Below are 13,188 nucleotides of genomic sequence, written 5' to 3'. Positions count from 1 at the left end.
GCATTCTCATTTGGCGTAGCCTTTCTTTTGTATTGAAATTAGAAGTACTAGCTGATAAGGTTGTAAAACCTATGAATGGATTTTACCCTTTAATCAATAAAGTTCGCAAATTATATATAAAAAAAAGAAACCCATAGCCCCACCTCCCTCCCTCCCTTGGTAGCTACCGCAACCACTCCCCTCTCTTGCCTCCACCCTTTCCCCTCTCTTCCCCGACCCTCGAAACCATCCCCCCAGCCATTACGTCGAGACATTGATATTATGCATATTTTTTATAAGGTAAGGAGAAGACGCCCTAACCGGACCGGAATCTCGCGCAGGTCAACCCGACCCGAATTTGCAGGCAAGACTCTTTAAGAGTAAGGGGGAATGATAAGGGGAAATCCCCACCCCCAAAGTTCCTCTAGTGGAGTTTGATTCCACAAACTCAAGGTTGTGAAATACAAATCAAATCATTAGACTAAATAGTACTTGATTGGATATTATACATATATAGAAAAACATGAACAAAGTAAACATATGATCAAAGTAAACTTTATAATGATATAAAAGTGCAAAAAACACATGGAGTAATATTTGGCCGAAGCGGCTGCTTCAAATGTCAAGTACTGTTCCCTCGTTTTAATTGCCCAAGCTATCGACCTTAGAAAATTCAGAAGCTTTGAGCTAACGAATAGCTCTCTTTAATTCGCCTGGTGCAAATTTTATCTCTTCAATAAATGCAAAACATTGAATCTCGAAACTTGTTAACTATCATATTCCACAATACTAGTAATCAGCTTGCCCCCCTCATTTATAATAGTAAATTGACTAGTTTTTCATTTTCACGTTTACTCATACAACTAATGTCATTTAATATATAAACAACCCAATTTATTTATACTAGTAATTTCGTTTATTTATATGAGTAACCTCATTTAATCATACGAGTCATCCTAAAGGTTCACAAAAGTAACCGTGTTTATTCAAACAAGTAACCTCATTCATTCATAAGAGTAAACTTATTCAAACAAGTAACCTCATTTACTTATAAGAGTAATTGATTAGTAACCCCATTTATTCAAACGAGTATAGCCCCGTCCATTCATAAGAGTAATTCTTTTTTAATTTATTGATACGAGTAATCTCATTTGTTCATGAGAGTAACTTACCTAATAATACAATGAGATTATTTAATGGCGTACAAGTAACTCCCATTTATTCATACGAGTAACCCCATTATTTATACGAGTAACCTCATTCATTTATAAGAGTAACCTTACTAAACTATTAAAACAACCCCAATTATTCACAGAGTAACCTTATTTCTTCATACGAGTAACCTCATGAATTCATAAGAGTAACCTCACCTATTTAATCATACGAGTAAGCCTAATTGTTCACAATAGTAACCCTATTTCTTCAAATGAGTAATATCATTCGTGCATAAGAGTAAAATTGGTTAATATTCCCTTTTATTATAGAAGTAATAACCAACATTTATTTATAGGAGTGACTCCTGTTATTTTGAATAGTAACCACATATTCATGCAAGTAACTCCATTTTCTCACAAGAGTAACTCCATTTGTTCATAAACGTTTATGCACAATGGTCAACTTCAAATTAAAAGGCCATATATCACAGTGCACCCAATATTATTTTATAATTCAAGTTGGAGATGAAAATTTGACTCAATAGATTTCTAACGCGTACGCCTAGTCAAAAGCACGATTCCGATGAGAAACGAGTGAGATATGACATTTTGAAAATGAGCTGACTAACTGACCTTGACACGCGCGCGGCCACATGGAAGATGCACTACAAAAACTATTTATGACTATATTGTGGATAATCCATCTAGTTAAATTGTCAAGTAGGTATTACATATTGCATCCTTTAACCATGTGGGTGTAAAATATTCTCTGATGTCACGGTATCTTAAAAGGTTCCCTTATACAGTTGCACCATATGAGTATTTTAAAATTTCCGTGACATGTGCGTATTTTAAAAAGTTGCGTTAACTTGTTTTTATAGATTTCAGTTTTTAAAATTTTCCTAATTTTTATTTGTTTTTCTTAATGTACTTTTTCACTACTTATTTTTTCTTCTTTTACATTTTAATTTATTGATGTCAAATAAATTTCAAGTAATATAACTAACATAAGAAAGAGAAGTAAAAGTCTGACAAATTTAAATAAAGAAAAAGGGTTTTAAAAAAAGCAATTACAAGTGTCTAAAAATGGTGTTGGCTAAAAGAAGGATTTATATGAATAACAACGATTTAAGATACTCACGTTGCCCTAATCTTTTTAAAATTATTTTAAAGTCCATTCTTCAACCATATGGATATTTGGCATTTAAAATACTCATGACAATTTGGCCTAATCCACCAACTATAAACACTAATAATTAATAAAGTCTAACTTTTTTATTATCTAGTTTTAGTAATAAGTTGGTTATTCGATAGATAGATGAATTGCCATAGTTGAATTTGAGTCATGATAAATCTCTAACTTATAGATATCTAGAAATATCTAACAGCTAATTGGCAGCACACAAGTGGCTCCAATGGAATTCTTTACTTTCCACATGTCATGCTATTATTTTTCCAAAAAATATTACTTTTGACATTTTGAAACTTGTATATCTCAAAAAGTATGTTATACATATGTGTATGTGGGTGTATGTGTGTGTGTGTCAATACTCATACTTCCTCCGTTTTTTTTAGATGTTACATTTTCTATTTTAGGAAATTTTAAATTAGATGTTACACTTTTATTTTGGGTAATAACTTCTCTCTATCTCTCTCCTATCACATGTTCACATGGGACCCTTTTGTTTTTCATTCTCTCTATCTCTCTCCTCTCCAAAAATTACCTAGGAGTCCGTGATTTGAAAAGTGTAACATCTAAAAAAAACGGAGGAAGTATATTTTTTACTCTCAACAAATATACATCCATTTTGATATAATTTCATCATATTTTTATTTTACCTTGCTCTAATCATTCTAATACAAACTGCAAACACTATCTGTTTATACACAAACATTATATATTGTTTCCGTACACATATATGTTGTTTGTGTATACACAAATAGTATTTGTATTATTATTTCTATATATCTAAATAATAGTTAGAGAAGGCTAAAATAAATATATGATGATATAATATTAAAATGGATGTCTATTTCTAGAGAATAAACATATATGAATATTGGTATTTTTTTAAAATATACAAGTTTTAAAATTGTAAAAGTAATATTTTTGGACAAAAATAGTAGCATGACATATGAAGAGTGGATAATTGCTCAATTTCATATGGCGGCTACAAATTGTTTGCACGCAAACGACAAATGGGGAAAGCTGAATTAATAAATTATTTGAATGATACCCTTAAGAAAGCGATAGTCAGAGAATCATTACTATAAATTGTGCACCATGTCCAAGCTTAGCTCATTGCATAAAAATTAGCTGAACGTGTTTAACTTGCATTAGAAAGCGGCGTAATATTAGCAATACAGAGGGGAGAGAGAAAAGTTGGTGATGTCTAAAAAAATGCAGCAAGTATTTCGCATGAAAGAAGGGACAGATGAAACTAGTTATGCAAAAACATCTTACATTCAGGTAGTTTTCTTAAATTTTTTCCTTTTACTTTTGATTCAATACTCACTTGGAACCAGTGGTTAGATGTTCTTGTTTTTTTTTTTTTTTATCAAGTCATATAATTCCAAAGTTTGACTGTTTGAGTTCTAATGTTCTATTAATCCCAAACTTGTTTTATAGATCAATATTCCCCAAGTTTGGTGATGCTGATACAACTCGCATGGCGACTTATTATGTGTCTCCCAAGTTCATTTTGCTCTTTTTTAGATCCAAATTCCTACAATTCTTTTCTGTGTGCTTGATTTCCGTGCACAAGATTTCCTGGCTAATCAGAGCTTCTTACGTAAACTTTTTATATATGTCAAATTAATCAAAATTGAATTTGGGACAATATATATAGGGTGTCACCAAACATTTATTCATAAATAAATTAAATTTATGATTAATATGAAAAAAATTGCCGGAAAGTTAAGATCTGTAATGACAATCTCTCTCTCTCTCCCTTCTCCCCTCTCTCTCTATATATATATACTAGAATTTTTTGCACGCGATGCGTGCTTGAATTTTTTTCAAACATAAACTCAATTTTCTTCGGCATAAGAGTCAAAATTTGAACATTAGACATACGAAGTATAATTGTTTTTAGTTGCAAAATTTGATTGGTTTAGTTTCTGTCACTTAAGTCTCTCACCATTCTTTTTGCTTTTTTTTTTTTACTTTTCAAAGTTAAATTCTATAAATAAAATAGAAATTTTTTTGAATTTATTTATGATTTCTAATATTATAATTTTTAGTTGATTTTTGAATTAAGTACAGTACTTCATAAATTGTAAAGAAAGTAGACACTTTGATTTCAAGTCAATTTTTTCATAGGTTGTAGTTTGTAAGTGAATTTTTAAGTTTTTGTAAAGTTTCCTCATTTTATTGATTTGCATAACGTAAATTATGCAATTTTATGATTTTAGTTGACTTGTGAGTGATTATTATAATTATATTTTTGATATTTTTGTTTGAAGCCACATTTGATTTGTAAGTGAATTTGTAATTTAGAATGGGAAGGGGGTAAGATAGTCTCTTCATCTGGGGACACCATAGCTCCCCCTTCCCTTATATAATAGAGATATGTTGTACTTTAATTCTTGAATGATATTTTATATAAACCTTTTTACCTTGATAATTTATCGCTATTATATAATAGAAAAAACCCCTCAGAAAAAATATAATAGAAAAAATACGTCCAAATTTATGTAAAAGTTTCATTATATATAGGAAACACTACAAAAAAGTAAATAATTTTTTTCCTTGTCTAATTTCTAAATTCTGATTTCACTACAAATACACCTCTATTTTTTATCATGACCCACCATTAATTGTGAATGGTTCTTGAGAATAGTGATTTATAAGTAAATTTTTGTAAATGTTTTTGTATGTATTGACGTTCTATGTTATTAGTTTTAGTTTGTATATTAATTTTAAGTTTTAATAAAGTTTCCTGATTATTTGAGTGATTTGGGTGATTTTTATAACGTGATTTTCTCAATTGTATGGGTGATTTGTAAAGTTTCTTCTTTTAAGTGATTTGTGAGTGAGTGTTGTAAATTTATTTTCGGTATTTTGATTTTGACATTCCTTTTGTAATTTAGAAAGAGAAGGGGGCAAAATAGGCGTTTCAAAAGAGGACACCATTGCTCCCCCCTTCCCTTATATAATAGAGATAATCACCCTCACAGTGAATACTGTGAGAACCATCCTCTTTTCGCTTATTTTAAAACGTGTTGTTCATTTTTAAAATTTTTTTGCTCACTCTATTTTTTTTTGTTATTTTATGTTTTTTTTTTACTCATTTTATGTTTATCATTTCCTGATCATATTGCTCATTTTATTTTATTTTTCCCATATTATGTTTTTTTTACTCATTTTAGAATTTTTTTTCTGTCATTTTAAGCATTCTCTTTATAAAATGGTTATCATTGAAAACCACACAAACACACATACACACACGCCTAGAGGTGCTTAACGTAAGAGTCGATCCCGAATTGTAATGGGCTCGGCTCGTGAGCTCGTTAAGTGAAGCTCCGCTCAAGTTCGTGAGCTTCTCTTACGGCTCGAGAGCTCACCTCCGCTCGGCTGCGACTCGACCTCGATTTGAAACAAATTAAGAATAAACCAACACAATATTAAACCAAATAGAAAATTCATAATCGACATTCAAAAAATTATCGATAGATCTTGTAGAATTATAGACTAAATTCAAAAAGTAATATGAATAAACATATTTTATTTTATATTTACATGCTAACCAAATGAATTACCTACAAACATACATAAAAAAAAAATCGACAAACTAGATCTAAAAGGATACAAAATGAAAAGACATGAATTGTTCAATGTAAAAAGTTGTATTAAAGCCTATTTGTAATAATTTTTAAAGTGTTTTAGCATATAATAACTTGTTAAAGGATTTAAGTTAAATTTTTTATTATATAAAATGATAATCTAGCCTATTCACGACCTTTTCGAATCGAGCTTGACCTAGTTCGGCTTAGCTCATTAAGGTTTCGAGCCGAGCCTGAATCTGAACGAGCTTCCACGAGCCGAGCTTTGACGAAGTCAAGCCCGAACTGTTCACGAATAGGTCGAGCTCATTATCACCCCTACTCCTCTTACTATTGTACGCTTACCTAGCCAACACTTAGATCCGAATCTATCTAACATTTATTGGTTCACTCCAACATTCCCCACTTGTCTAACTGTTGCTGAACAGTTTTTAGAATATTCATATTTTTTGAACTGAATATGCATATTGTTTGTATTAAATGTGCATATTACAAATTTTAAATTGTAAATATATGCTATTGAAAAATAAGATGTGCATTCAGCCAAAAAAATGCAAATGAAATAAAATTGCATATTTAGTAAAAAAAAATGCGCAATCAGTTCAAAAAAATGCACATGAAAGAAAGTTGCATATTTAGTACAAAATATATGCAAATTTAAATTGTAAATATATTCTCGATTTTATTTTGCGAAATATTACTTTGGTTAGTAAAAGATTGTATTGCAAAGAGAATCTCAACAAAAAAATAATAGGGTTACTTTTTAGGATAATATTTAATAGTCTTTTTTATTATCATTACGCTTAATTAAGTAAATATTATAAAACATAGATATTGCTACTATAAAGAAAATATTATAACAAATCTAATAAAATTTCATATGACTATGACTTTTTCGTATATACAAGCTTATATATGCTAATCTAGAATTCAAATCTTCCTATAACAGAAGCAAGTGCAATCCTTGACAAAACCCATGAGAGAAAAAGCCATAAAGGAGTTCTACTGCAGGGAACAACCAACAATCTTATGCATAGCAGATTTAGGATGTTCCTCTGTTGAGCTGAGCAACTTAAGTCCGGTGTTTGGACTCCTAGAAACCGTTGAAAATGCTCGTCGAGAGCTCGAAAAAGGGCCACAAGAGTATCAAATTTACTTGAATGATCTTCCAAGAAATGATTTCAATACAATCTTTAGGTCACTGGGAAGCTTTGGAGAAAAGCTTAAACAAGAAATGAGAGATGATTTTGGGCATTATTTTGTGTATGGTGCTCCTGGCTCTTTCCATGGTAGGCTTTTCCCCTCCAACCATTTGCACTTTATCCATTCTTCATATAGTCTTCACTGGCTATCACAGGTAATATGTCAATTTTTATTTTCCTCGAACTTGTATATTTTTGTCCATTAATTTTATAGTCATTGAATTGATCATGTCTTATCCATTCTCCCATCCATCTTATCTTATCTCCATGCTTTCTACTTGTTTTTCTAGTGAATCAGAAAAATGAAAGATCAATCTAAAGAACTTTGGTGTTTAATATATGATTGATCAAAGTTTAATTTTGATGTTTGATAATGAAAATGGATGAGTAGGTACCAAAAGGCATAGAAGATAACAAGGGAAATATTTACATAGCAAAGACAAGCCCCCCTCATGTGCTTAAAGCTTACTATGAGCAATTTGAAAGGGACTTTTGGACGTTTCTCAGGTGTCGCTCAGAAGAAGTAGTAGCAGGAGGGATGATGGTGCTGACATTAATGGGAAGGAAAAGCACGGAACCTTATAGCAAGAAATCTTGTCTCATTTTTGACATGTTTGCTACAGCTCTCAATGACATGGTTGTTGAGGTATACCTCCTTGTGTCCTTGTCTCTTGTCAAGCGCAAAAAAAGTAACTATTAATATTTTGCTTTTCTTGACTTATACTACCTCCGGTCTTATTAGTTTATCAGTATTATTCATTTCTGGGATGTCCCTTATTATTTATCCATTTGTTTTATTTTTAGTTTGGAATGAGACAACTAACTTTCCATCACACATATATCCAACTTTAACATAAAATAATAGTTTCTCTTTCATTCTATTTCACACAACATTGTTTCTCCTAAAATTTTGTGCAAAAGAAACGGGTAAACTAATAAAGAACGGAGGGAGTAATTTGTTAAACATATACTTCCTCTTTTTTTTTTTTTTTACTTGCAACATTTTTCACTTTTGCCAACTCTTCATTACTTGCAACGTTTTTATTATTCGTAATATGTTATCTCTTTCTCTCTCCCTAACACATGGGGTTCTTCTTTTATGTCTCTCTCCTCCCCGTAATTGGTCCTTGTACAAAGAGAATCGTTGCACGTAAAAAAAATGGAGGACGTAATATGAGAGGGGTGATGATAGCAGCAACCAACAAGACTACACAAAGGAGATAGAAAAGCAAACTATCTTAAATCGTATCTAATTTGTGTTACTCCTCTGTCCCAAAAATATTGCTACATTTTGACCATTGGTACTATTCACTTGGTAACTTTGACTGTCTTTTAGTTGATATACATAAGAAGAAACATAATCATGTTGGATCTGATTTGATTCGTCCCAATTTGTATTTTTCAAAATTATAATTTTTATATTTTTTTTCATATATGCAACTCAACATATTGGTGTTTGAAATTGCAACTCGTAAACTGTGAAAAAGCAAATGTAGCAACATTTTTGAGACAGAGGGAGTATTTATGTCTAAAGTCGAGAATATCAAGAGTCAATCAATAGTGAAGACTTACAAATATTTAAAGATGACGAGTATATATATAGTTGAAACTGCTGGAATCATTTTTTTCCAAAAATAAGAGAAATTAATAATTGAGGGCTCGTTCGTTATCATTTTTTGTTTTCAGTTTTCAGTTTTTTTTTGAAAACTAAAAACCAAAAACAGGAAACCAGAAATAGTGGTTTTCACTTTTTAGTTGTCAGTTTTCAAAAGCATCATGTTCCCAATAAGTTTGACTAATTTTTTTATTTATTATAGGGCATATATCATATGACTTTAAAAATCAAAAAAATCAAAAAACAGAAAACCAGAGTAATACCGAACGGGCCCTTAGAGTTTAAAATTGAGACAGACAAAAACTATTATCATGAGGGATAATAATCGGAGATATGTCGTTCTGCAATCTAGTTAGTTATTGCACTCAATAACCTTTTGGAAGAAAGAAAAACTATACTAGATGTGTGGTCATGTAATTGAGAAAGTAGTTGATGCCAACTAACTTAGTAAAAGTTTGATCGATTGCACTCAAACTGCGTGATTAAATCTCGCCAAAGTCACTACCTTGTATTATGCTCTCTACCTACGCAAAAAAAAATTGTAAATGCGAAAGTAAAGTATTGTATTTGTTATTACTCCCTCCGTCCCATAATATAAGTCCCCTTTCCTTTTAAAGTGTCCCAAAATATAAGTCTTGTTTCTATTTTCAATCAATAATTATGCCCAAAATACCCTCATGAAAATAATTTAACTCCCAAAAAGTCCTCATAATTTCAGCTTCCAATGCACCATTATTAATGATAAAGTAAAATCTCATAACCCATTAAACTCCTCTACACATTAAACTATGCAATATTAATGTTAAGTTTTTATTTTTTGTTAAAAAGAAAAAAACAATGTAAGTTTCCCAATAAAAATGAATCTTTTTATTTAAATAAAACAAGATTCTAGTTTACCTTAATTCTTGTGTAAAAACAGAATCAGGACTTATATTATGGGACGGAGGGAGTATTATGGATTATTGTTGATCACATAAATTGTACATGCAGGGTTTTATAGAGGAAGATAAGTTAAATACTTTCAGCATACCTATCTACACTCCCTCGGAAGAAGAGTTAGGTTTTATGGTGGAAAAAGAAGGATCGTTTAATCTCAATCAAGTTCTTATTACCGAAGTCAATTGGAAACCAAGTGAACAATATAAGAATCCATACGATAAGTCCTCTGATCATGCTAACTTTACTAACTGCATGAGAGCCGTGGCAGAATACTTACTCATAAGTCACTTTGGAGAAGCCATTCTAGAAGAGGTGTTCCGTAGGTACAAAAAAATGGTTAAAGTTTCAATGGCCAAAGAGAAGAATGTGTTCACCAATATTACAGTCTCGTTGACAAGAAAAGGCTAATAATTAGCCATGGAGATAATAAGTATAGTCTGTTTCAATAAAGGGTTGTTTAACACTATAGATAATAATATGCCAAGTATAAGTAGTATAGTTAAAATGATTAAGGAATTGCTTTAAGTGAGGCTTGGATATGTGTTGCCAAGTAAGATTAGTAGAAGTAATTATATTTTTAAGTCTGTAATTGGCTAGCAAGTTGTAATAGTGTGTGAGTAAATATTTTTACTCTTTTGGTTTAGAGTAGTCCAACCTAGTTGATTTGCTCTTGCCTTGGGTTGGTTTTGATATAATAGGTTTATTATGGAATGAAAATATAATTACTTGCTTAGCAAAAAAGAAACACTAAGATGCTATTGCAATACTTAGATTGTTACTATCATATTTATAAGACGTTGTTGTGGTGTATCTAGCCCGATTTAGAGCATGTAACCTGTGTTGGCGCACACAGCCTCTTAAAGACATATTTCTTTTGCTGCACCAAAGAAGATTGTAATGGAGTTTCATAACAGGAATGATGATTAAACCTTGAACTATTAACAATTTCCTCCATTTCAATATAGTGCACTATTTGCTTTTTCATATTTGCTGCAGAATTCATATGCTACACCATCTATACTACTAGGTACATACAAAGATCAGGGGTGCTTATCGCACGAGCCGAGCCCAAAACCTTGAAATTGGATAAAGTTATGTGAAGAAGAAAAATAAAAAAAGTTCAGATTAGGAGGAGTAAGTTGGTAATATGAGTACCAACCCAGAACATTGAAGATCTACAAGATGTGAAAAAGAAGCAAAGTTATGGATAATTTGTGACATGAGCGCTAACAAAAACAATTTCAATTCATGGTTGGGTCGTTGATGACAGGTGCATCAACAAATTTAAAATTTTTCAAGATTAAGGAGGAGTGTTAAAGGTTAATCTAGAAAAATTTAGATGTGTAAATTGTAATGAAAAATATATTATAAAGTCTAAAATAATCAAGTGATGATGTATCTAGAAATATCTTGTAAAAATCAAGATATTAGACAAGTGTAGAGAAATTTAAAAACTAAGGTACAATAACTATAAATATGTTGTATGTGTATGGGTTAAGAGGGAGCCAAACAAGTGAGCTCCACGGGGTTCTACCAAGGTGAATGAGAGACATGAGCTCTCACAAACACACTTTCACTAGTAGAATAAATGCTATTTGTTGCGGTGATATTGCTGCGGTTTTAGCCATAAGCCGCAATATATCACGTAAAAAAAAAAGTATAATATGAAATGAAGATATTGCTGCGGTTTTTGCTTAAAACCGCAGCAATATAGTGTAAGCAGAAATTTTTTTGAAAATAGTTAACTATTTGACCAAATATATTGCTGCGGTTTTTGTCAAAAACCACAGCAATATATTAAAATATTATTAAAAAATAATATTTTAGTATATTGCTGCGGTTTTTTGACAAAAACCGCAGCAATATTATTTAAAAAATATATATAAAGGCGTGATTTCACTTAGGGTTTCACTTAGGGTTTTTTTCATCTCTCACGCCTCTCTCTCCTCTCTCTCTCCTCTCATCTCACACCTCACTCCTTTCATCTCTCAGTCGCCTCTCTCTCTCCTTCTCTCATCCTATCTCTCTCCTTCACCTCGTCGCCATCATCAACCTTCTCTCTCCTTCGTCGCCGTCGGAAATGGTTCGAAGTAGTTTAGTTTCGTGTCTTACTCAAAGATCTCGAAACATTTTCGCACAAATTTCAGTTCAACTCAAAGATCCGGCCTTGGGTATGTCTTACTCAAAGATCTCGAAGTAGATCAGTTTGCTCCTCCTTTTTCGTCTCTCGCTCGCTCCTTTCGCACAATTCTCAGTTTCGTCGCGTCGGTGGTGAAATTGTTTGAAGATCGATTTCGGCGGTGAAATGTCGGTGGTGAACTAAATAAAATGAAGTAGAGCAGTTTGAGATCTTGGTTGCAATTAATTTCCTTTTTTTTGTTCGAAGTAGATCAATAGATCTTGGTTGCAATTAAGAAGATTTTGGCGTCGCGTCGAAAATTGTTCGAAGCAGATCAATTTTTTTTTGTTAATTCTGTAATTCGATTTTATTTTAGATTTGTGTGTATCTCTATTTTTTTCTTTTTCGTTTCTTTTAAATTTTTCTGTATTAGTCTGTTTTTATTTATTTTTATATATTTTCATATTTTGTAATTAGGGTTTGTAAAATATTATTTTTATTGAATATATATATATATATATATATATATATATATTAGTTTGGTTTAGTTACTTTTGTGATGTTATTGAACTGCAATAGCTTTTTGGATTTAGAAATATTTATATTATAAGTGTATTATAACTCTCAACAATTCACGTCTTGAGTAATTGAAAAAAAAAAAAAATTACCTGCCGTGCCTATATTGCTGCGGTTTTGAGAAGAAACCGCAGCAATATACCTGTATTTTTTAATATTTTAAAAACACATATTGCTGCGGTTTGGCCTAAAAACCGCAGCAATATTTGTCAATATTGCTGCGGTTTAAAACCGCAGCAATATTTGTCGATATTGCTGCGGTTTAAAACCGCAGCAATATAATTAATACCTATTGCTGCTCTCTTAATTGCTGCGCGCCCAAAACCGCAGCAATATGGCACTTTTTAACCGCAGCAAATAGCATTTATTCTACTAGTGTTTACAATTAATTATCAATGAAAATGCAATTTTATGATACTATTCGGGTCCATCAAAACTTCCGTGTGCGCCACAAATACTATCAATTAAACCTTGAACTATTAACAATTTACTCCATTTCAAAATAGTGCACTATTTGCTTTTTCATATTTGCTACAGAACTCATATGCTACACCATATATACCACTAGGTACATACAAAGATCAGGGATGCTTATCGCACGAGCGGAGCCCAAAATGTATTGAGCTCGGCTAGTTTATCTCTTAGCTCGGCTCGGCTCTTGAGCGTTGAGTTCGAAGACCTCAATAAGTGACGCTCAGCTCGAGTTCATGATGAGCTTCTCTCAAGGCTCGAGCTCAATTTGAGACAAATTAAAAATAAAGCAAAACATGAAACGAAACAAAAAAATTATATTCGTCATTTAAAAAAATTAGGAAAAAT

At 31.6% G+C, this 13,188-nt stretch overlaps 1 protein-coding gene across 1 annotated transcript; it reads left to right on the top strand.

Moving 5' to 3' along the window:
* Window positions 1-3,307: 3,307 nt before the first annotated feature.
* LOC104889704 (S-adenosyl-L-methionine:benzoic acid/salicylic acid carboxyl methyltransferase 3) lies at window positions 3,308-10,554 on the top strand. The gene is made up of 4 exons (XM_019248296.2): window positions 3,308-3,603; window positions 6,868-7,275; window positions 7,512-7,766; window positions 9,726-10,554. The coding sequence occupies exons 1-4, from the start codon at window positions 3,523-3,525 to the stop codon at window positions 10,080-10,082; spliced, it is 1,101 nt and encodes a 366-aa protein (XP_019103841.2). The 5' UTR covers window positions 3,308-3,522; the 3' UTR covers window positions 10,083-10,554.
* The last annotated feature ends 2,634 nt before the right edge of the window (window positions 10,555-13,188 follow it).

Source organism: Beta vulgaris, chromosome 3, assembly GCF_026745355.1.
Source record: "Beta vulgaris subsp. vulgaris cultivar EL10 chromosome 3, EL10.2, whole genome shotgun sequence".
Taxonomy (NCBI): Eukaryota; Viridiplantae; Streptophyta; class Magnoliopsida; order Caryophyllales; family Amaranthaceae; genus Beta; species Beta vulgaris.
Note: the sequence above shows the minus strand (reverse complement) of the source record. Positions and strands in the feature narration are given on the sequence as shown.